Below are 26,921 nucleotides of genomic sequence, written 5' to 3' on the forward strand. Positions count from 1 at the left end.
ATGGCAGTATACAGTTGATGCATGTAAAATTGAATAATAATTCTTGATGTTAACTGAACAAGCGCTGCAGTTAGCACTCGTTGGTTTCATTTGGTGTTTACATTTTATTGTGTGACACAGACATTGAATGATATCCAAGAAAAGAACATGGGATACTTGATACATTATTTTGAATGGAAAGGAACATTACCTATAAAAGACAATATACTGCAATTTAATACCTTCTGACGTTTTAAAATTAGCTGTGATGTACCGTGTTTTATCTTTCCTATAAAGATCTATTTGACAACAGGATGACGTTTCATCAGGCTTATTAATAACGAATGATGTGGAAAATGTATCATGTTCATTTTACTGATATAAACTGCTAAAAGTTGTGTTCCTAATCACGCAAAATCATATCTGTTTTTGTTATTTCGTTTACAAACTGTATATGGGATACAGTTAGTTTACTGTAGTGAAATTGTTACAATGGGCAGTTTACCAATCAGCAGAATCAGACAGTTTGAAAAGTAACAGTTTTATATTTTCATTTTCACATGTAGCCTGACTGATGATTATTGTTAGAACTGCTTGAATAAGTCTATCAGTATGTTTTTCTTTCTTTGACAAATTCAGTGAGTTTTCATGGACTAATGCCTTCGCAGTGTCATGATTTCTGTACAGTGGAAATGTTGTGACATGTACTTTACAATGAATTCATCATTTTTAGAAAATTTCATAAAAAAATCAAATTGTAAAGTATATTTTAACTTAAGGATTAGGATGGTGTTGGGTACCTTGGCAGTGAGGTGTGTGATTTATGTTAATTTCCTGCTATAATACTAAAGTCCATGGCCTACAGCCATTTGTGTTGTTTCCCATGTATTTTCTGATTATTATCATGCCTGAAATAATGGTCTAAGGGTGTGACTTTCCTATTTGTTTTTAAAGATGGTATTATCAATCCAGAGAGAAATACTTCATGCATAAGTCATCTGTAGTAACCATATCTCTCTGCTCATGCCAATAAATGATCTTGATGTTGACTTTCTATACAGTGTTGCAGGCAGTTCCTTAGTGTGTTCATGTAGATTCCTGATCTAGAGCATGTAGCACTAACAAGCTTGTCATAAATGTACATGAGTCAAAATACAATGAAAATGCTTCCCTAAACACATCTTAAATGTACTTGATTTAATCAAGCAACTATCTATGTACCTATGTAACAGTTTCCAACTCAATTAGTAAATGTATTGTGCAGAATCAAAGTTACTGTTACTCATCTTTGAAATCAAGTGTCTACTGAAACATAATTATTTTGTTTAATTTCATGTGCATTTTGCCAAAGTATATAAGGTGTTATACAGATTTTATGTTAGGGAATTGTTTGCAATACACTGTTCTTCTCAATAGTTCTGTGTAGCAACAAGTCAGAGTCAACTTTGTTTATAGTTAGGAGCACAAGAATATATTGTTACGGCAGCTAGGAACAAATAGCCACTATATTAAAGAAGTAAAGTGAGTAAGTCTTACAATACTGCACTTGGGTGTCTGTATGTACTGATATTGCTACACATGTCCCAAGATGTATAAGGCAAGGGAAATTGTTCTGCTGAGCACATTGAGAATGTGAGGCGTGTATCCAGTTTTATGCATGTGCTAGGTTGAGGTTGGAACTAGTTTGTTTCTGTTTGTCAGAGCAAGATGATACTGCAGATGTAGAAACAGTTAAGTTCAGATGCCAAATGCCATCTGTGGGGGTCTGTATTCTACATCGGGATGCCATACTACAGAGCTTATTATGTTAGGTAGGTAATATAGAAACAGGTTCTCCATCCACCATGGATTATCTGCTGACTAGGGTTAGAGCTGTCCTTTGAGGAGTGGAACATTTTGGTGTTTGCCCATGCCCTATTGATGATGAAGGCACTAACATTTATTTGTCTGTTGGGTAGAGGTTATTCATGTTTGTAATCCTTGATGAGGTATGTAATAGTGTATCTATCAGGGGTTCAAAACATTTCTTAAAAGCCACTTGCTACAGGGCAAGTGACTTCAAGAAAGTAACTTGTCCTGACTGATTTCCCACTTGCCCTGATTTTCCCACATTGCTCAATGTTTGATGTTAATGTTAGTGGACGTTTTTATCCAAGAGTGATAAATTTCAAAGAACCATAGCTCTACTTTATTACTATTGCGAAATGTGAAAGCTGCATTATGAGCTACAGATATGCAATGAAATCCAAGATTATTTGCAGTTTGAAAGCATAAGTGGAAAGTATCTAGTAGGCCACGGACAAGAAAGATACCATTATTTGACCGCCCGAAATGAAAATTGACTTGTCACGGGCGTCGGGCGATGGGATTTTTGAACCCCTGATCTATGTGTGCATATGTAGGTGAAAGACCTGGGGTTATTGCCTTAACCCAGTTGATAAAGGTTGAAGATTCAAATATCCAACATCAAGCCTTCAGAACACTTCATTGTTTCTGATGCACAAACATGATGGACAAACATATTACATGCATCTTAAGTATCACTAAAATAATGAGGTTATGCAAAATGAAAAAAAAACAGAACCCAGCTGAAATTATGCTACTCAAAACTAGTAACACAACACACACAATTATAAGGCTACCTGCTGCACCATCTAAGGCAGATGTGTTAACCATGTTTAAGTTCTTTTGGGAGTACATATTTGCAAAGAGATTTATGTAAAATTTCATCGTGCTTATCTTTACAACAATATGCAAGATGAATATGTACATGGAAGAATCAGTTATTATGTAAGTGCATGATTTTGCATATAGATTTTGTGACATATGTTCTTTGAACAAATCATATTTGAAAATATGGTAGCAAAGTACACAGATGAAGGTGATGTCAAGAGGTACAAGGTACTAATTTATGTCTCATTAAGAGAACCATGCCACCATTGGATTGGACACAGGCAATCACTTCAGGTCACATGGTTATGTTTGCTGCTGTCAAGAAATTCTATAGACTTCCTTAATATTTGTTTATCACTATGGCAACCATTGAATTTCCCCAGTTGGCGTTTTACAGGATTAGTAGTAGTGCAGGAAAGTGTGAGGGATTTGAATTTTCTTTTGGTGTGACTATATCAGTAGACATTGGCGGTGTAGATGTGACATTAATCCTCATGAACACTGTGTAGTATATATCAAAATTAATACCTGCTTATTTATTGTGGTATGCATTAATTCTTGGGTATAATGGAAAGTATGTTTCTCTAATATTTGTATCAGACATGTTTAGTGATTTTATTTCTTTGGGTCTTATTTTTGTGTTTACTAATTGTTTTGAGGGGTGGGGTAGATTTCCTCAATTTGTTTTTATGTGTATTTTGTTGAAGATGTTAATGGACCTTTGGTTTTGAATACATGCCATTGCTAGTGTATTTTATCTTGTCAAACCACAAGGGAATTTGATGGAAGAAGCTGCAGTTAATTTCGGGTCAATGGACCAAAGTCCTGTTAATTAAGAGCTTCCCTGGTTCTTGTTTCTATTATTTATCTCCAGACCTGAAAGATGGCTTCGACACGACCCAAGGACTAGGGAAATTACCATGGCTTTCTTATTAATGATATCATTGTTTATTCATGAGATGGAATCAATGAACTGGTTCTCCCCTTGCCCTGTTTCACATTTCTTTCAGTTGCGTAAATCTGAAGTCTGTTTTTTGTGCTTTTCATTTCTGAAAGCTATCAACATTCTTGTGTAGATATTAGATGTCAGCATATATGTCACAGATATCACGTGTTGCTGATAGCAATGTTGATGTTATTATGATGAGACAAAAAGGTCAAGTTTGTCTTGATTCTTGGTATTACAAACTTAATGAATGGTACACAGGAGCTTTTATCAGATACTATTGTGGTATGTTTAAGAGAATATTGTTATATTGATTGTATCTGTTCAGACAAAGTGTAATCTGAGATTTCACCATCATTGTTTTGTGTTGTTTCTTAGAGGTATTCAACAGTTGAATTCCATCCAATAACAGTCTGATTATTCTATATATTGTGACCTTTTCACAACGAAACAAATAATTAAATTTCACAAGAGTTACACAATGTACTGCAGTTCACACAATTTCGAGGAAATGTTGATTTTGCAGCTTTTCCTTTCTCTTGAATTTTAGATTTGCACCCTGTTGGCTAGTTTGGTCAGTTATTGGGCAACAGAAGGCTACATAATGCAATAATTCAGACAATTTCTAACTCTTTCATAACTTCAAACTGGAGGCATTGCTCTTATTAAGTGTGAGTTGGATTTTAGTAGGCAAGTTATTATGCCACGATGAAGTATACTGCTAATATTTTCTATATTACATGTAATTCTCAATAGCTGAACCATGGACACATTAATCAATTATTGCTGTTCATTTGATTTTGTCTTTTGATAAACAAAGAGAGTTAGGCCTTACTACCGTGGTGTGCATGACAGAGTTGGATGTCTATTTTATGCTGAGGAAGATTTGTCCTAACTAGTCGCCACGTCAATCTCAGGTTCCATGGAAACATGCAAACCTATTCCAGTTCACACCTGATTTCAATCTCAAATAATTATCGGTCTGAAGTCTTGATCAGCAAGGATAATTCAGGAGCATACATAAGTCCCTAGGAAGTTTGCTATAACCAAGAAGCCCACAATCGAATCACGGCTTAATTATAGCAGTATGCCATATGAATTAGTAAAGATAATAGTTGTCTCTGTGTGACTGCACCTGGGACTGCCACCTAGTGGTACCACCTGGCAAATATGCCGCTGATTAGTGGTCAACTCACTGGTCGCCATGGTCATTGCTATATGATTAAATAAGTTGAGAAAGAAACCTCATTTTGCAACATAGCACATTGGTTTGGTAACTCAGCCATAATAATTGGTATCAGATGATGCACTTTCTTTTTCTGTGTATGTTAGAACAAGACATTTTAATTCAGTCAGCTGCTACTTCACAAGGCCTAATGACCATTATTTTATGATAATGTATGGATGAAACCCCAAGGTCTTAATGGAAATTGTCCTAATATGAAAATGTTGATTTGAAAGTTTCTTAAGTACCCTGCTTTGTTTCTGACATTAATGTGAGGGACAGACCTAATAGTCTATAATGCAAATCAGTTGCTTCAGGATTGGTTTTCATTACAAAAGTTTCCATGATTGATAGGGGAAAATATGTTTGTGTCAGGGGTTCAGGGCAAGTGACTCTAAGAAAGTACTTGTCTTGACTAATTTGTATGATTTTTATGACATAATCATGATGTATTTACTAAAAAATTAGTCAACATTTAATGTTAATGGTAAGTGGACCATTTATTGAGAAGTGAAAAATAGCAAAAAAAGATAACTCAATGTTATTATCATTGTGAAATTTAATAGCTGCATTTTGATCAGATATGAAATGAAATCCAAGATTATTTGAAGTTTGAAACCATAAGCAGAAATTATCTAGTAGCCCATGGACAAGTAAGATAACATTGATTGCCCAAAATGAAAACTGACTTGTCCCGGGCATAGGGCAATGGGATTTTTGATTGTCTGTTGTTTATTGTTATTTTGAATTTTTTAAAAATAAAGTCTGTGTGCTTTGACAAGCACACTTAAGAAGTTTGTTAAAATAAGCAGCCACTTTCCCCACACATGTCCTAAGACACATGTCCTGAAAGACAAAATCAGAGACTTTAATGAAAAATAAATTATGAAAAACTGACAAATTAAAATCTTGAACCAATTATGAACAAAGATTACTTCTGTGACAATCAGGCAACAACCAGTAGCAGATGATGAGACAATAGCCAGATCCAAATTTTGTTTTATATCTTCTATACCTTTCATGTTTTGTAAAGCTTTCTGAGGACAATTGCACTCAATCCCAATCCATTTGACTTTGTGGAGATGGTCCCATGAGCATATGTATATATAGGGCTTGATTCTTAAGGATAGTTTTGCAGTAATGGAGGAAATAGATTGATTTTGTGTTTTAACTTGTGACATGAAAGTCTTGTCATTCACCTGTAATGTGGGAGCAGTCATTTGGTTTATTGTACATGTTGTATGTATAGCTTATTTTTTAACAAGTGGCATTGTATTCTAAAGTCACTGAACAACATGAGGTTTAGTTAAAGAGACTTGATTTGAAACAGTGTTATCCCTTGGAGTGTTACCTGTCACAATGTTTCAAGCCGATAGACAGTTGTATAATAAATACATTTATGGATGAAAGATTGAATAATGAACACTTTTGGAGTGTGCTCCCATTCTTCATCTCTAATCAATTGAAATATGAGAAGACTTAGTGATGTTAGTGTTCAGACAAGACAATATATGTGGCCAACACTCTACGGTACATTTCTTTATTGTAATGACAGAAACATGCACTAACGAGTTAAAGTATTCCCAGGCTTCAGTATCCATATTTGACTTTGATTGTATTGAAAAGGTTACTATGTTGCCATGCACTTGCTGCTGGAGAGGGATAGGAGGAGCAAGCTGGTTCATGTTGGGATTGATCGTCCTGTTCAGGTAGGAACAGGACTCATCGATTCCATTGACCGGTACTGAGTTGTGAACAATGCATCAGCAAACCTTAGACGTGCCTGGCTTGATGCCACAGCCTCGGTAACCAGTCCCCTTTCAAAATGTGCTGTATTATTTATGAGCCAGCCTTCAAGCTATTCTACCTCTTCACATCTTGTCACAATGCGGCACCAAAAATAAATCTACAACAATATTTCTGAAGACGTTCTTCACAGATGTTTCTGCTACTGTTAATGATTTGATCCTAGCAGGTTTTTTGGTGCTGCATGGTATTGTTTGTTTCCTGGGAGAATTTCGTCATACTTTATTATAATGGTGAAAGACCTAAGCGGGATGCTTCTGTGGATATGTGGGTAGATACATGTTTCATGTTGTGTTCTAGCATTTATCTGGTGTGTTAGGAGGTGGAGAAACTATGGTCGCTATGAATATTTAGTGGCTAGCAGGGTTGTCTTGTAGGTGTCATAGTTTAGGAGTAAGTTATCTGGGAATTGATGGAGTAAGGTGACAAAGAATGTAGGCAACAAGTAGAATATCAGAAGGTTAATTGAAGCGAATGGCACACACAAATGATCTTTTCCTTTCTGTCAGTAACGACTTACATGGATATGCATCATGTACATACATTTTTACTTGTAATTTCAGCATATAATATATGTTGTTCTTTTTCCCAGGGGCTCAGACTATTTCACAATCTCAACTTGTTCTGCACTTTTGCACTCTTCCTGAACTATTTTCACTTGTTAGATGTTTTGAATTTTATTTATTTTTCACCATTTTCTTTAAAGAACTTTTGAGGATGTTTACAACAGACACTGCCATCTAGGTTCATCAAAACCAATGTGCAAAATAGTTTCAAAATCTTGCTAGCCAGTCAGGCTAGCTTTGCCTGAAAGTTACTAGTCCACATAATAATTCACTTGCCCAAATCTAAACGAAGAAACTAAACAAAGGATGAAGAAAATACAGTCAAATCCCGTTTACCCGGATCCCACATATCCGGAAACCCCGCCTTCTGGACGATTTTTATGTGAAACAAAACTTATGTTCATTAATTGTACTCGCTTAACCGGACCTTGCGCTTCCGGACCTTGACGATGAATTTTCAAACCATTCCCATAGATTTCCACTGAAAAATGATTCAGTTATCCGGACAGAGAGATCGGTGCAACGTGCATGTGTATGTGTCACGTCAGTACCGTTTACCACACAACTATGTGATTTCATTCTTAATCTATCGGAAGGAATGACGCTGTCACTCGGGTTGTTCATTAGGATTTGGCGCGTATGAGAACATCTCATCAGTAAAGAAAACACATGAAGGATTAAGGGAAACTACACTGTATTTGTACTGTATATAACACTAAAATATACCCCTGCTGTCTGTCGCTATGCAAGTTAAAAATAGCCTGCCACATGATCTAAGGCATGTGATCCTGTTCGGAAGTTTACTTTCTGCAGGCAGCATAAGTTCGACGCGATGTCGTATGTTTCTAGGGCATTTGAAATTAACAAAAGAATATGCAGTTGGCAAAATAGAAACTTTTTGTCACCGGTTAATGTTTTTCATCTAACATACTATCTGAAACTCATCACGCTACACGATTATGTCCGAGACAACCTGACAAATGTTAACCTGCGTTCTGCCTTCCATGTATTATCGGTACACTTATATGTTAATTTTGTTATAATGAATGTTTTTTGCTTTCATGTAATTTTCACGTTTTGGTTGTTTGATTCAGTTAACCAGATGTCTCGATGTCTTGCAAGTGAAACCAAAACGTCCGGATAAACGGGGTTTGACTGTAGATGAGAATGAGATATTGTTGGCATGCCATGGGTTTCATCATTCAGCTGCTTATATGATGAGTATTTTTATCAGGCCATAATCTGGCATGATTTTAAAGTGTATTATATCTTAACAAGTCAGAGAAAGTAATATGTTTACAAAATGACCTCATGAAAAATCACTAGCCAGTTTGGCCAGAGAGTGTCGTGAATTACTGGCCTGACATGATTTTTTTCTAACCATGGGCTAGCAGGCTAGCCGGCCAGTTTCTGTGTCACACACTGTTCTCAATTCATTCAAACTTGCTCTGTAAATAAGGATAGAACCAAATAATGATGTATATTATATCAATGTGTAATTATTTATTTAATCAAGCTTCTTATCGGCTTTCTATAACTGAATGACCAATGTATGCCAGACAGGTTATCTGAAAGGTTATTTTATTTTATTCATACCACACAAAAATACAGTAGGGTCGGCACAAGAATTCAATTGTTGGTTGGATGGGTAACCAGAACTACAATATTATATTTTTAGGCCACGTTTGGGTATCAGTCTTCCATTAGGTAAAAGTGGGCACAGACAGCAACCTTTTCGTTGAAGTTTACCAGTGGACTGGGTAAGAACATATGTGGTGTTTATCACATGATTTTGGGGACATGCTTTCACTAATGTAAGTTCACATCGAGTCTTGTTTAGCATGTTAATCTGCTTGCAGTTTGCAATGTCAAAGCTTCAGCTGTGGTGCTGTCTGTGTCATGCATAAGTTAGCGTATACATGAAAGCTTACTCTTCAGATGATTGTTCTCTATTTTACCTGAATATGTGAATAGGTATAATAGTCTTAGATCAAGAGAGGCAGGTCATTTCAACTTTAATTATTGATAAGTGGATGAGCCTTTATTGGCCCCAGTGGAATCCTGATGGCCAAAGGTATGAGGTGGGGGTCAGCTTTACCATAATGTTCAGTCAGGAAGTGGATATAGAGGTGAATATTGCAAGAGCTAGCTTTGTGCTTGGTCATCAATGGTTGTGTAGGCATTAAAAGCTGAATCAATGGCAAAAATATCCCATATACATGGCAGGTGGTCCGTTGCCTCAATTATGTAAGGAAATATGCAATAGCTGAGGCACAGAATTAAGGCATTTCAACATTTCAAGGAATTTTCAGTGGAATAATATTCACATTCATCATTCATCAAAATTTAGGTGCCATGAAGTGTTGTGTTATTGTATGCTATGTTTGCTGAGGATAAAATTTTGATGATGTATAAACATCCAACAAATAAAGATGGATATAGCCTCTTACACTGTTATGTGGTCAACCCCTGTACAACCTCAGGTTTATGGTATATGAACCGAGGCATGCAGTCCTGGAAATCCACCTTGCACAGGGTTTGTCAGTAATGTGACCAACACTTGCAACAGCAGCAATAAAATATCCCCCTTCAGCATCACAGACATCTTTTGGATTTGAAGAATTGTTCAGATGCATATGTATGCTTTATGATGTTGTGAACATAGTTTAATGCTGTTCACTGTTAGTCAAAATGTGCACCAGACATGGATCAGCTACCTAGCAACATGCAAGTGGTCAGCAGCCTTCTCATATACAGCAGGTAGACAGGTCTTTCCAGATTGCACAAGGCTTCATCATTTCTTGACTGCTAGTTCGCTAAAACAATTATGTGAATTTGTAAGACCATTAGATGGGTCTGTTGTTTCCAAAGGATCATAAGGAACAATGATGCCAAGCAACATGACTGCCTGTACTCTCAGAAGTGATGTGAATTTGTAAGACCACTAGATGTGTCTCTAGTTGTCAAATGGCCTTAAGGCATCATGATGAAATGTAGAGCAACAGAGACCATATAGAAAATAAGAAATAAGGCTTTTGTCTTTTTGTTTGTATTTGATGTAACAAAATCTATACATCTGGCAAATTAAATCATTTGGTGAACATTAAGATGTGAATATTTGCGTACTTTTAAACAAATGTGTGTTGCATGGAGAAGGCATTGATTTCAGTAGGTATTAGATGCACTGCAACATATACATATATAGGCCTTGCATTGAATTATCCATGAGATGGTTTCATGTTTCTGCAAGGTTGGACTCTTAGTCTTCTGTTGTTTCTGTAATGTCAATAATTAATAATGTCAGCCGACTTCACCTTTAGGCAGCCTTAGTTGCTCATTGGTATCAGGCAACCAGATGGGAGATTTCATAGTATTCTTAAAGTATATGTTTCTCTTTTTAAAATGACTTCAGCCTTTAATATTATCATAATTTGTGTCATACAAAGTCTGTTGTGTCTGTTAATTCTGTGCAAGGTCTGAAGAGAAACTAAGACTAATAATGAGACATGTGTCTCTTTGTGGATTAGTACATTTTGAATTAAAAATAGGTTGATCCATTTCATTGCTTGATCACAGCTCCTCCTGTTATCATGTTCTCTTTGGAGACTACAAAACCAAGAAAGCTGTTCGATGCCCCAAATTGTTTAAGTGTTTTGAATCTGAATTCCAACATGACTGCCACCTGAGTGACAATGTGGAAATCTGTTCTGGCTTGTTGCTTGACCAGTTTGTTTCAAAATGGAATCTTTAGTAACTAATGGGAATGATTACACAGTCTCTTTTTGCCATCATTGCCACTGACCATGATAGAATAGGCCTTCAGCAACCCATGCTTGTCATGAAAGGTGACTATGCTTGTCGTAAGAGGCAACTAATGGGATTGACTGGTCAGGCTTGCTGACTCGGTTGACACATATCATCGGTTCCCAGTTTCACAGATGATGCTCATGCTGTTGATCACTTGATTGTCTGGTGCAGACTTGATTATTTACAGATTGCCGCCATATGGCTGGAATATTGCTGAGAGCGGTGTAAAACTAATCTCACTCACTCGCTCACACTGCGACTATTGCCTGTTGGAAACATCCAAGAGTCCAGTAACCTGCTTCAATATCATTGACAACCATAGTTACACTGGGTTGCCACTTGTCAACTGTAACAACGTCCCCTTCTATAGCACCTCATATCATCTAGACTGGATTTAGGCCATAATGACATAAACACAATATTTCATATTGCTGTGTCAGACATGAAACTAAACTCACTCATCATTGCCACAGTTTGATTTGTACCATTGACTAAATTCTCGAAAAATATATTTCCTTACCCAGTAAGCATTTTTCCTCGCCCAATAAAGCAGGACACCATAAACCATCAAACCAGAAATTTGTCATCTCACATGCACTCATGTAAATATGAACATTAATGTTGTTCTGCAATAGAGTGAAATATACACGTTGTCTGAGTTAAATGGGTGTGGGTATATTTGTTGCCTAAGTTAATATTCAAAGCTATAACGATTCTGTTACATAGTATCATATCGTCATCATGTGCCATTGACCAAACAATTCTTCCACTTATGTAATGCAAGTCAAGGCAATGTTTAGTAAGGACAGCAAGTTAGTAAGTGCGAAACATGCAAGTTCTCTTCTCAGCTGTTCAGCTGATTAGTGTTATGGTTTAGCTAAGAGCATGGAAACCATATTTCTTTTTCAATTATGAGATGTATGGAATCTGACTGGTATTTAATTTTATTCTGTATCTTCATCATAACGGATACTATCAATTGTTGGCCTTCAAGAGTGAGACTCATTCCAGAGAATGTCGCATTATGAAATAATTGATGTTTACCATTGAAACTTCCTTTATGAAATTGATAATCATTGTTTAGCAAATTGCGTCATAATTTTTTTTAAAACGCCTCTGGATGACAAAGACAGTGATTTTTGTTGCCGTAGAGACGGAAAAAGAAGCCTTGAGCTGTTTGTTCGTGCTGTATCACCTTAGCCGAGTTTGCTAGCTTCATTGTCTTGTTACATTCAAACACCTTTGTAACTACATGTGAAAGGTTATCATGGAGTATCTGACTCAACAGTATTGGACATTTAGTCATGTCTTGGTGTATAGAAACCTTGCATTTATGTTTAGTATCTACATATTTTGGCATTTAAGAAAAAGATTAATGAGGTAAGGTCAGATGTGGTGTTTAGTTCCGATTTTTATCTTAAGGAGTGACACACATTTTTAACTATCAGCAGAAAGACACTTGCACTGTAGAACCTTAAAAAGAAGTCCTGTAGACGTATATCAGTGTTTTCAGTGAAGTTGTACGTCTCTTCTGTTGTACACACAGGAAAAGGCTGGATATTTATGAATAGCACTATTGTTCAATCATATCCTGTTTATTCTGTTAAAAGCTTGCACAGAATATAAATAACGATTTTCAATAATAGGAGGCATAATGGAATTATGAATATTTTCTGTATGATCATAGCCTTGATCATTCATAATAGATTGACCTTATTAACATTTCGGTCTTGTTTCTCAAAAATTGATATGATTGTGTTAAGTGGTTCAAGGGATCGTAAGGATTAAAAAATGTTTTATAGGAGATTCTTTCCATTCTTGTTATAATCAGTAAGATATGTGAGTCCAGTGAATGTTATTTACCATTAATATCTAGTCTAAACAAGTGACATCCACCCAGATAAAACCTGGATTCCTCAGATACGAAACATTGCCAGTCTTACTACCAAGGGTGAATGAGTAATTATCACCTGAAAAATTTCCAAAATTGATTCTGAGATGTGTTTGTGTTTGGAAGTGTTTCTTTCATATGGTCATGTTTCTGGTTGACTGCTTTGTATTGTGGGTTAAAGTCATATTACCTTAGGGACATGACTATCATTGTCTAGCTAATGTGTGTTCGATACACTAGTTGTTAGGAGTGCTGCAAGCAAGAAATATCCTAAGTCTAATAGGAGGCAAATGGTACCTCGACAACAGCTAATGGAGACTGACTCCCATGTTGTTTTCATTGTTAAGAGCTGTGCAGCAAGTGCTAGGCATACATAGTCTCTTGCAAACAATTTCTAATTGCTGGTCTCCGTCTCCCAAATAGATACCCAGTTGTCTTTTGTTATTGAGATGACTGTCGGGATGACGGCATGTTAAACCTTTACTTTCTCTATCCATGAAAGTTTTGTCAATATTCCTACATCCAGGAATATTGGCTATCAATATGTGTACGATTGGTGCATTAAAATTAAATGTGTCGGTATTTACTCTGTTCTGACTGCACACAATGGGCTGTCCATTCTTTTGTTATGAGACTTTCACTCTCTTTTTCTGTCTTTGCAATTCAACAGTCATGCTTGAGCATGAAGAAAACTGTTTTCTATTTTCAATATTATTTGTACATGCAAGATGTTGTGGTTGTTTTCTGTGATGTGCATGTTGCCAGGCACCTAGGATGTAGTTTGCTTTGAGAACCATCCATATTGGAGATGTCTTTGTTTATTCGCCTTACTAACCCTATGTCACCAAGTACAAGTTGTATCTATCAAAGGATCTTTTATTCTTGATCAAAAGCAATATTGTGATAAAGAGCTTGAGGTCAGCTTAGATTGTTGGTTCTAAAGGTGATTGATCGTTTGAATGATGACATATTATTTTTGGCATACTGGTGGAAATATTTTTCAAACTCTGAAACGTGCAGCATTATTGTTTTTGTATATTCAGATCTTGTGATGACTTTCAGTGTTGATTTTGCCTTAAGCCACAGTTTAGAAATAAAACCTTATGTCAGTTATTTCGTAACATTTCAGCCCATCTCGAGTCGATTTTTGTCTCCCAGGAGACTCAGCTGACAGTTTTTCTATTAAATGTTTAAGAGCAACAAGAACTTAAAACAAAAAGTTCTTCTGGTGTTATTTTGTGCAAGATATATTGCACTTGACTTCAGTAATCTGTTTCATATTCCCTGCATTGCTATTCTTTCCTTTCTCCATGGAACAAGTGTTTTGTGTAAGTCTAGATGATGTGTTACTGTGACCTTCAGTATGTGCATTATTGCTGGAGATGCTACGTGATAAGTCATGGAGAAAGCCTGCATATGCTTGAGTCATCTGCTTTCAGTTTGGTTTGGGCATGCTTCATATGTGTGTAAATAGTTTCACATCTCCTCATAAGCCTAATAGTTGGACAATCAATACATATGCACTTTGTTTCCACAAACTGTAGGTCTATGTAAATATAGCCTGCATAGATTGACTGATATCTGTTGTCTCAGGTACTTAAAAAGATGTTTATACTTTGTTTTTGCCCTATAGTAAGTGGTTTAAACGTCATCCTGATAATCCTAAAAATTGTAGTTGTGTTCAATATTCTTCTATAAATGTTGCAAATGGGTACAGAGATAACAGTGTTCACAATAAGATCATTAAGAGATCTATAAGCCCACTAACAACAAAACAAGTGGGTCTACATGGTGATCCTTACATCTTTTTATGACTTTCTAGTATACACCCACTCGCAACATATGTCATATTTGGGATTTCACTTTCTCAGTAAAGAGACTTTGTGTGCTGGCGATTAGGTGCCTGACTCTGAGGGTGCGGGTTCGAATCCCGGATGGGACTCGACCAAAAAAGTACTAGAATTTGTACTTTACTGAGAAAGTGAAATCCCAAATATGACATATGTTGCATTTGACCACTTTCTAAATGGCATCGTGTAATCATGCACCCACTTGTCAAGAAGTTTGCTGTTCCATTTGTCTGCTGAACTCCAAATTCTTGAATGGAGAATTAGTTTTCTGTATGCAAATAGCATCTTTAAACCCTTGAACTGCATAAATATTGATGATTTTCCATCATGTGGTTTGAGATTTTCCCCATGTTTGCCTAACCAATCATAACAGTGATTATATCTGACAAACCAATCAAAAATCATGTTCTGCATGTCAGATATTACGACAAAACTTCCCTGTTGTATTTACTGTGTTCGTGTGAAGATGGTATGGACCTTGTGATGTAAATAGTAAGAGGTTAATATTACTTTAGTTTTTGTTGCAGAAGATAGGGCACTGTTGCATAACACTGACCATTGTTTGAAGTTCTTGTACTGAGTACAATTGGCACAGTGAAGATTTGTAATGACATGAATAAGATAGGTTCTTGTGTCCAAAAAGGCATTGACAATGAACACATGAATGCATATAATGTATGGGGATTAAGGATTAACTCACATCATTTAAGTGGAAACTTTAATGTGGATTCAAGGAGTGGGAACTGGGATAGCCAAGTGCTTGAAGTGTTTGCTTAGTGAAGTCCAGTTTCAGTTCTTCAAATGATGTGAATCCTGTACTGATGTCCACAACAGTGATATTTCTGGGATATTGCATGAGATAATGGCTGTTATGATAAATTCACATATTCGGTGAATTGAACTGTAACCCTTTATGAATTCAATTTGTTATTAGTGGTCACAAGACCTGAATATCAAAGAATATTTACATTTTCTGAAGGAGCATGTTTTGTGTATGTCCTTTTTCAAGGTGAGATTTTTAAGAATGGAATATGTACTAGCCTTGCGGTAGTGCATGTCATGTTAGTTTGCAATGGCTGGACATGGTATTGTGGACTATAACTATTAGTCTGTTATATACCAAATTTGAGTGTCATGTCAGATCACATTACTAAGACAAATTAACAACAACATGAGGGTTCCATATTGTGCATCTGTCACTTAACTACAATACTATATTCATGAATAATTGTTTGTATTTGTTACCAAATATTTGTGATACATGTCATATTCTCCACAGTATATTCGTTGCAGCCCTTCTTGAGATGTTTCAAGTATTACCAACAGACTGTAGTGTGATTCTGATTCTAGCCAACAATTTGAAACAATACTGATTTGACTTCTACTTCATGATAATGTTTGCAAAAATGGAGCACAGCTTTCCATATAGCTTATTCTTTACGTTGCATTCAAGATGCTAACCCTAAAATAAGAAAAGACCCTGTTTAAACATCTGAGAGCTGAAGTTTACTACTAGCTTAATTTATGAGTTAGAATTGTCTTCAGCATCCCATGCTTGTTCAGGGCTCCAGATGGGACTTTATTGTCGTATGTACGGATGAGAAAATATGCATGATATGGTATGAAATAATTTAGAAAACTTAGCAGATTTGCACCACAGCAATGGTGTTTGGTCTGAAAATCAGCAACAGACGTATTTATCTGGAAAAGTATTGTTTTATTGTTTATTGACCTGCTTGCACAAGAGTAGCAATGTTGTGGTACATGTATGATACGAAACAGAACATTAATGGTACTCCATTAATTTCCATGCAGGGCCTAGATCTTCAAAGCTCTCTTAGCATCAAATCCCATCTCTATAGATCAGTGCTTATGATATTGGTCACTTGATTGTCCAGTCCAGGCTTAATTATTTACAGAAAGGTACCATATAGCTGGAATATTGCTGAGTGTTGTGTTATGAGACAAACCAGCTAGATTTATCATTGGAATTTGCTTTGTTTTCTCATTACTGCAGTGATGGCAGGCCAGACATGACACTGGGATAGTTTGGAATCAGAACAATTCACTCCATGTTACTTGCTATTGAAAAAAATCCTACATGACTAAGAAATCTTAGGGATAGTGTTGTTGATACTGCTTATGGAAAATGAGTTAAACCATTAAAAAACCTCATCACTTCTTGAAATGAAATTGATGTCTCATAACAAGCTGAAGTGGTAAGATGATGTAAGAAGGGTGATTTTAAACCCATTGTTGTTTTGTGCATTGCTATAAACGATCTCCAGTTAGAACCTTAACATGTTAAGCAAGTCCCAGTCCCTCAGTAACATGAGATGGCTTTACCTTACATGAAATCCTGACAAATTTTTTCCATGTAAGTATGCGGGCACTATAAATAGACCTTGTTAAGTAGGCTTTTGTTTGCATGGATTGTTGGTGAAAGTTCTGATAGGTTTGTTTGATTGTGGGTGGTGGTGGCACATTCGTGCATGGTAGGGTGCTGAAGTATACAGAAATATATATCTCTACCAGCTGTGCCAGCTGTGTCAAGGTAATTGTAGGCTTTGCTTCCTGACATTTAGCTGTGCTTATCTTGTAAAAATGAATTTGTCAGATAGCTTGTACTTGCAAACCAGATTGTGAATACACCCTTGCAAGCTGAGTGACTTGTCTGATTTGAAGGTAGGCTGTCTGTTTCTTTCTCTCAAACTGCTTAAGTTGGATAGTGTTTATCTGTATGATACATAATGCGTCAAGGTGTCACCAGTGTGTTGTAAAACATTATCCGTGCATATTGAGTCTATAATGTCTTGGCACATATCTTTCTTGTTTGATCCAAGGCCATCTCTGTGCATATGCAGGTGTCATCTATGATAAGCTGGGTGTACAGGGTGTTAAATTAACATGTGGAGAGTCAAATCCAGATTTTTAGTGACACTCCTTTGTGTACTACTACTTTCACCAGAAGTAGGAAATAATTTTTATGTGCAGTTTGAATTCCTAATTCTGAGTTGTAATGTTGTCCCACATATCAACTGGGCTAGCATCTTAGTGTTTTCAAGATTCAAGATTCAAGATTCAAGATTTCAAGATCACATGATTACTCTATTATTGTAAGTCCCTGGGATGTGATTTGTGAATACCTTGAATGTGACTTTGATAATTTCTAAACTAATGTTTTGAAATAACTTTGTCAGGCTATCACTGATCATAAGATATCACATTAATGGAATTTTCCAATATATTGTGGCGACACCCGGTTTTGAACCTGCAACCCTTTGCTTTCTAGCTTGACAGTTTTATCCAATAGGCTACGAAGGATCACTGTGAAGTATGAGATCGTTTGTCAGTATATGTTCCTCACAAGAGGTGCTGCAGGCAGCACATGTGTAGTATGTCGAATGCACAAGCTCTTCTTGAAAATCGGCCAGGTTACAGCCAATGTCAACACACTTGCTATACCACGTACCCCATGGAGATATATCATAGGGCACTAAGGCATTATGATGGGCTTGTGATATCGATTGCTCTATATTATTTTGAAAGATATTTTACACAAAACGGTTGATAATTTTGAGAAACCACTCCTGTTCAGGTTTACAAGACATTGTAAACCCAGAAAATTGGAACATCCCTCATCAGGATTCATCTCTCGTGACCCGCGAAGGTTCTGGGGTAGAATAGGCTTTCAGCAACCCATGCTTGCCATAAAAGGCGACTATGCTTGTCGTAAAAGGCGACTAACGGGATCGGGTGGTCAGGCTCACTGACTTGGTTGACACATGTCATCGGTTCCCAATTTTGCAGATCGATGCTCATGCTGTTGATCAGTGGATTGTCTGCTCCAGACTCAATAATTTACAGACCGCTGCCATATAGCTGGGATATTGCTGAGTGCGGCGTAAAAATAGACTCTTTCACTCACTCACTCACTGAACTTACGAACCATACCGGAATAGGGGACTGTGTATTCAGCAGCGTCTGTACTATTGTACGTCCAGTTTCTTGTTAAAGCGATATCTTATGAACTGTTGTACCCAATGTCTTCAAAGTTGGTGACAGTCAAAATTTGGAAAATGTGCAGACACAAGTTTATTTAACCTTATTTACAAGGTCACACAGACTCTTTGACCACTTTTCAAACTGTTGTTTATGCTATATGTCATGAGCTGTTGTGCCCAAGGTCTTCAAATTTGGTGACAGCCCCTCATTAGGGGATTATGCAGACACTGGTCTCATGTAGTGTTGTACCCAGTGTACTCAGGTTTGGTAGGAGTGTATATTTGGGAATTACACAAACACCAGTCGATTTTGGTGATCTTGACCTTATTTTCAAGGTACCCCCAATTCTTTTACCACTTCAAACTCTTGTTTATTAAGAAATCCAGTTAGTTCTACCACCATGTATAGTGTAATAAAGCACACTTTCGCCCTGAACTTTTATAGTTAAAGCACAAGGACGCTTGCATCAGAGTCAGCCCCCTACGTAAAGACTTGCATCCGCCCCCTACGTAAAGGCAATCTTTAGTAGAAAAACAAATGATGAACAGTTTGGTGACGGTTTATGTTTGGTTTAAATATCTTCTCTAGATCATTTTAATTATATCTGTGATTCTCTTAAACCATACAAGGCAATATGACCGTCTCATTTCTACTACCAATTAAAGTTTAGATCAGTACATTCAACTGAAGCAGACTAGTCATGCGACATTTCACGATTGCATTGAGGGAATGTAAATATTGCAAACATTACCGCATCTCTGTAAAATTTTGAGTCGAACTATGAGACGTTTTATCCTTCGGAAAACATAAACGTAATGTTTCCACCAGTGATGTTGGCTGTGTGATGCAACTGCAAACCAAGATGCAGTTTACTATGGGAGGTTGTACGAGGTGATGGCAACTGACATCCATCGTGACATCGGTTACATTGTGACCTAATGCAAAGATGTTCGATTTCGAGGGGGCAGATATGAATGGCGCAGTAACGTCAACACATTGTGACGTAATGCGAAAAGTGCACATTATCGTCTGATAGAGTATTATCGGCGCCTTTGATCTTTCACTGAAGCTTCTTAGAATGTGATATCTCATGAACTGTTGTACCCAAGGTCTTCAAATTTGGTGACAGCTGACATGGGGGAATTATGCAGACACCGGTCAATTTGGGTGACCTTGATCTTATTTTCAGTGTGACTAGTACACTTTGTCCACTTTTCTCAACGCATTATCTCATAAAACTTTGTACCCAATATCCTCAATTTAGTCGACGGGCTATATTGGGGGATTTCTAGAAAAGTCATTTCATACATCTTGTGTGTGAGCAAAAGGTAAAAGATAGTGAATATGTTAGAAATATTTCATTCTTCTTTAGCGGCGAGGGACATTGCTATATCAGTGGCAAACACTTGTTCTTAGGATGGTTGTTGTGTTGCCATGCATATTTATTGGACTGGCATGTTTAGGCGTATGCTGATTTATTGGATTGGCCTGGAATTGTAATATCACTCGCTTATTCATTGTGAGGTTAGAATACATGGCACACTATACTGGTTATGTTTGCAGGTAGGAAGTCCTTTCAACCGTGTTTCAAGTAATCAGGTTCAACGTCATGTGATCAGCAATTCTCAAACTCAATTCCAATTACTGCACTACCTCTGCAGAATAATTGCAATGTTTTTCCTTCCAAAAATGCTCATAACTGTTTATGGACCTGTGTGGAATTTCATTGAAATCAAACCAAACAAAAGGTTCAGCAAATCCTGCAGATCCGAGTATGCTTTGACTTGTGGAATTGGAACAGATTTCTCCCAGCAGGGTGGGCATGCTGTCAATGTTATGCATCATTTTTCTGATTCTATTCCCTGAAATTAGGATTAGGTTTTCTTTAATTTCTGATGTATTCTTTCCACTACCATCAAATAGCAATAAATTTGCATATGTTTTTGTGAAGGCAATAGGTTATGTTGGTCAGAGATGAAAAGAGGTTGAATTGCAATTAGTGTGAGCAATGACTGCTCTCGTACAGCTGTCATTGCAGCATTAAGTTAGGTTAGAGCAATAGAAAGAACTGTAAAGTAATCCTACTGATTTGGCCACCTGTCCACTAGTTCCTAGTAAGACAAGTTAGCAGTGGTTGATATCAAGACCTGTCTGCAACCCACTTTAAGGGTGGCTTTATTTGGAAGTGTTGAAAGTTTGCATGCACTGTCGTGTATCCTCCCTTCCTCAATGTTGATTCTCTGGCTTCACAGTATCAAACTGCATGATTTCTGTGCCTGTTTAGATGCTAAAGCATTCATTCACACCAGTTATTAGTCTGTAAATATCTTGATTGATTGACTTCTACAAGATCTGATTTGACTTTCTTCTTGGAATGTGTGGTTTTGGTTGGGATACGTGAAACTAATGTTAAGTCCTGTTTAGATGGCACATTGGGGGTAACCACGGTATTACTGAATATTTGCTGACAAGTATAAAATTATAATTGCTGTGTGTTCATGCAGAGAAGTTAGAGAATTCGCCATCTTGTGCAGTATGAATATTTTTGTACAATCAAAATGACAAGACATTACATTGCCACGCCCACCCCTCCCATCCCTGTACTTCCTTCCCGATTCACCATCAATATCACCTGATGGGCACCTTTTTACATTGATCCTCTGTCACGGCTCCAGATATATTGATGTTTCACGACAATACCTCGTCTTTGTCTCAAACTTGCTCAGCATCAAGGAACTGGTTGTCATTGTTAGGAATATTGGGGCCCATCGATGTGTGAGGACTTTGAGAATCACCTTGATCTGCAATGCTTTTCTTGGAAGGAAGTGTACAGTTTGCTTCGGAACTGAATGTTCTCAACAAACAGTGTGGAGAGCTCTGCACTGGCACACACTGTGATGGAGAGTGTACTGACTGAAAGAATAAAAGCATCAAATAAGGGGACAACTTGATAAGATTAGTTCTTGGATCTGATAGGAAGCTTTTTCTTTCAAGACAGAATTGGCAATCAGATGTTTTGCTATCTTTGATATAATATTTCTGTTAAAGACAAACTGAAAACACTTTCAACACACATTACATGAAGTGGTGAAAACTAAATGAAACACTCTTATTTCAGTAGGCTGATTTCATTTAATGAGTTAAGTTTATACCATGAATCAGATATGTAGGTTTGTATCTTTTAATTAATGTATTTTATTCATTTAGATGACTTATTTTGACAAGTAATGAATCTGTATGTAACTTTTAACATCTCAGATAAGGACAGCATCCAGAGGTGCCTTAAGATTCCCAGTCTTGATCTTTATTGATTTTTATGTGTTTGGATAGTGTTTTCTATATGAAGTTAAGTTAAAGGCAGAAAATTATTTAAGAATAACACCAATTTAGGTTCAGACTTGTGTTTGAAATGACTCTTAACATGTGTACATGAATTTTTAAGACACCTTCAGACAGGCAAATTCTGAAATATCTTGATAAATCTTACCTGGAAGTTTTGAGCTGAAACTTGATGCAGCATGTACACTTCAGCCAATGTTTATCAGTTTATGACAATTTTGTAAATATATTGGAGGTTATTAATATCTCAATGACTTGTTATCCCCCCGGCATGTAATGCGGGGGGATATGGTCGACACCTCGTCTGTCTGTCTGTCCTTAATCATTTTGTTTCTGGAGCATAACTCAGAAAACGTTAAATATTTTTAGACCAAAATTGATAGATGTAATAATCTGAACCTATAGTTGTGCCTTTTGCTATTAACAGATTTTTGGCATATTTATTTTGTTTGTTTTTCCATGGAACATTTTGGTGTTAGTCTAATGGTGGGGTGGGCTTCATTTCTGAAGCAGAACTTGGTAGGTGTATCAATCAGAACCTGAAGTGGTGCCTTTTGCAATGTACAGGTTTTTGTGATGTATCATTTTCTTGGTTTCCTAATGGAAACGTTTCTGAAACGTCTCAAAATGGAGGCATGTGCTTCGTTTCAGGAGCAGAACTCAAAAACATCATAGTATCTGTCAGTATAACTTGGTAGATATGTGTGGCAGACCCCCAAAGTGGTGCCTTTTGGTATTTACGGGTTTTCGTGATATATTATTTTCTCGGTTTCCATGGAAACGTTTTGGACTTAGTCTCAAAATGGAGGATGGGCTTCGTTTCCGGAGCAGAACTCAAAAACTGTTCAATATTTGTCGCAAAACGTATATTAACAGATATTTTTGGGCAGACTACAATGTCTTAAAAGACATTAAGTAACTGTCAGATGATTTGCCCTTTCAAGTATGTGGGGGCCGGGGGGATATGTCGTCTTCTGATAACTCTTGTTTAGATGTGTGCAAATGTTTATTTTCTACAATTAAAACTTTGCAGTGGCCAGTTATTGTTTGTTAGGAAATCAGAGTTGATCTTTCAGGGAAGTATAATCAGCTGACCTATCGGTCGTGGCCATTCATTGTTTGAATGATATTTGAAAGTGCTGAGTAAGTAAGGTCAGGTTGATCATGTAGTAAGGAACCATAAATTGATTACATGCCTGATGTGATGTACTAGTTTTACCCTAGTCATGCCATGGGCTGATTGCTTTATACAAAGTATACATCTTTCACAAAGGCCATACAAAGCTCTTATTAGTAGATAGTCCAAGAAATAACAGAGTTTGTAAATATTTAATGGTGATGAAGTTCACAGGGTGGGGAATCAATATGCAGGTTCTCTGGATGTTGCTGCGTGTCTGCAGGTGGCAGGAGGAGGCAAGCCTTGGTAGATACAAGCATGGCAGGTCTGCTAGCCACAGAGAAATGAGCTTTTGTTATTGGGAAATGCAATATTTGTTCTTGACTTCAGATGCATATTCTTGTCATGCCAACGATTCTGCCATCTGACTCCCACGATAGGTAGCAGAGTGTGACGCGTGTGTCACATGGTGACACTTTGTTAAGTTGAGTGTGACAGCACTCGTGGGAATGTCCTGCGCGCTGATCAGGGAGTGTGCCCTTCCTTCCCTTGCACTTGCTAATTACTTATTTACCACAACTTGGATGGATATCCCTTTGAACGAATATTATCCAATAACTCATGATGACTGTCCCAGATGAAATATTAGGTTTTGTGGTATAGAAGACTATTCTGTTTTCAAAACAATAGATCAGATGAGAATAATATATTGATGTTGTCAATATTTTATGCAGTTATATTTTTAAAAAAACTTGAAAAGACCTCTAATCCAAGAATATGAACATTATCCATCCATTTATAAATGGCAATTTTAATCTACACATATTTTCAGACATTTTGCAGCCTCAGTTCTGTGTTTGTCTTGTTGCATTATTGTTAACATTCTGTTAAGTATTCAGTCAGCAGATGTATAATCTTGAAACAACACAGTATTGATGTAAACTAAGTTAGAGTTATCTCATTCTCTAGCAGTTTTGGCATTTTGTTGAACACTTAACTCAACAATATGACAGTTATGTGACAGTGATCTGTACAAATTTGAGTAAAGACCCAACAATCCAATGACTGACATCACAAGTGTCATCCTTCTTTATAAAGATATGATGCATATCATCCAAGTCAGTCTGGGGACTATAGCCTGTTTTTGCCTCTCAACAAGCATGGAGTGACAAAGCCCATTTGTCTTCATTAGGGCCTATTGTCCCAATTACTTCATTGGCTGTAACTTCTGTTTTGTTTGTGCTTGAACATAAGTAACGGATCAGAAATTCCACTTTGTATAAACTGATTCTCCAACTCCATACATCAGCAATGCATGTTCTTGAAATGTTCAGTGTATGTATAACATGGGAAGACCAGTATTTGAAAACAGTATCTGATAAGCAGTGAAACCTATTTCAGGGAGATCATAAGTATGGACTGAAATTAATTATTGTAAGTAAACAGAGACAAACATAAATTTATTTGTAGCCAGTTGAAGGTCTGTGTAGAGTTAAGCATTTTTAAATGTTTTTGTGTGAAGTCAATCCTACTTAAACAAGCAGACTGTCTGGATCTTTTCTGTATGTATGCTGAAATATATTGGTGAAGGGTTGTTTGATCAATATTACCTGCTGATTACAGGTGATGAGTGTGAATGTGTAATCAGTGTTAGAGATATGTGATCAGCCTCAGTGTATGCTGGTGTTTTTTCTGAGGCTGTTCTGCCACCCAACACACGTATGTACTTACCTTCGTGTGCAATATTTAATGAGGCATTGATTGGCTGAACAGAACTCTACCTGGAGCATTGTCATTGGTTGTAGCTTTTGTCATTTCAGGTGTGCTGGCAAGTTGTCGAACTGCAACTATTTTTGAATCAACGACAAGCTAATTACGCCCTGTGACATTGCTAATTAGAGCCCTTGGCTTGCTAATTAGCACAGACGACACCTCTCTAGCTTTGATTTCAACTTGGGCTTTGGCCACTGCCTTGAACTCACGCTGGCATACGATATGTCTGAAGGGATGGAGGGATTGGAAGGTGAGACCTCGCAACATTCTGTCTGGAATATGAATTAAAAACATAAAATCCTTGCAGTTAAAAGGAATCTGAAATAAAATATTACAGTGAGTCATGTTTTATTTGATCATTATCTAACAAAACTTAAAATGAAAACTAATCACATTCTTAGGGCACTTGAAAAGCGAGAGAACAAATATTTGTTTGAGATGCTGGTATGTAACATGGACATGTCTTTACATGTGCAGTGATGTCTTGAATATTAAACCTGATGACTTCCTCAACTGTGATGTCATCTAGTGCTGATAAAGATGCTTATCTCACAAGGTGTGAACTGTGCTAATTATGATAGGAATTGGTGCAGATGTCATGCCTGGTCAGTGGTTTGACAAAAGGAGACATTGACTATTTGAATTATCATTCCTGTTGGATTGTATTATATGATAAGTCCATACTTTAATCTGTTGTCATCTTGAAGATTATAAAATATTCAGTATTGACACAGTTTCTCAATGGAATCTGTTCACAAAGTAATTTTCATTGAAATTTATTGCATAGTACAGCACGTAGATGTTGCTGGTATAATCCATTTGAAATTTACTGAGAAGTTGTATGAGGATTAAAGGTTATCTATCCCATACAATAATTGGCAGAAGTAAATACCATGGATGGTTTTCATGAGCCTTGTTCTTGTTTTCCATGCTTTTACAAGTACTTTGGATGCTTTGATATTACAAAAGAAATGAAGGAATAGTGAAAGAATTATGGATATTCCCTTGTTTAAATTGTTTAAGTTCCCATTTTCCCATTAGTATTCAAAGAATGTGAATTCATTTCTTAAAATTTTACTAATTGCGTGTTTGCTAAGACCAGAGATAAAGTTGATTTGAAGACGGTGTTGTTCGATGTTGTTATCACAACAACATCACAGCTCTAAAACTTTTAATGATTTATTTAACACACCTGACTAGAGCTAAGATCAATATGTCCATTGGTAATGATGAGAAGTCATTGTTGTAGGTAAACACATCTTTGTTTTCCTCATTAGTGTAAATGTGTAGTCTGTACTTGACTCATTAATCATGTCAGAACATTTCAGTCAATAACATAAATGCACGTGTTACTTTCTGCAGTGATATTAGCACTGCAATCAAGGTGTCTTTAACTACACCCTGCTTGGAGGATAGAGAAAGTGAGTAGAGAAATAATTGACACATGCTTGTCATGCTTATTCCAACAAGACATGCTTTCCAATGTCATGCTGACAGACACAGTGTGCTGTAGACTTGTAGGAGAGAGAACCTCTAGGATTGACTGTTCCTGCCTGGACTGTCTCCAGTTGGAGAACCCCACTCTGGAAAGCAGGACACATAATCTGGGATACCTTGAGACTCAAACAAATGGTGCTTGTTTTCACCTTGCTAATGATGAAACAGGAACTGGTTAGTTTAGTCAGAACATTGAGTCAGAGTTAGCTAAAACCATGCCATGCATGCCCAACTGGCAGGCACTGTAAGAAGAGACTGGTATAGGAAGACTGTGTAAGTGTGGTAATGGTGAACATGATGTTAAACTTCATTTCACCTCATTGGTCCTATTCTTGGCTGGGGTCATGCCTGCATTACATGTTGGTCATTTTGTTGATAAACAAATCTGGACCAGATAATCCAGTGATTGACATTAAGAAAATCAATCTATAGATAGAGATGTGAGGA

The 26,921-nt window shown here is 36.9% G+C and overlaps 2 protein-coding genes across 2 annotated transcripts in view; both read left to right on the plus strand.

Annotated features, from left to right (window-relative positions):
* Nucleotides 1-26,921, plus strand: part of LOC137277413 (uncharacterized) — a 278,114-nt gene that overhangs the window by 97,932 nt on the left and 153,261 nt on the right. The window lies entirely within an intron of this gene.
* Nucleotides 1-26,921, plus strand: part of LOC137277400 (heterogeneous nuclear ribonucleoprotein K-like) — a 57,984-nt gene that overhangs the window by 4,659 nt on the left and 26,404 nt on the right. Inside the window, exon 2 of the mRNA XM_067809106.1 lies at nt 25,025-25,227. Coding sequence (XP_067665207.1) covers nt 25,200-25,227 — 28 coding nt within the window. The 5' untranslated portion in view covers nt 25,025-25,199. The remainder of the gene's footprint in view (nt 1-25,024; nt 25,228-26,921) is intronic.

Source organism: Haliotis asinina, chromosome 3 (genome assembly GCF_037392515.1).
Source record: "Haliotis asinina isolate JCU_RB_2024 chromosome 3, JCU_Hal_asi_v2, whole genome shotgun sequence".
In the NCBI taxonomy this organism is placed as follows: Eukaryota; Metazoa; Mollusca; class Gastropoda; order Lepetellida; family Haliotidae; genus Haliotis; species Haliotis asinina.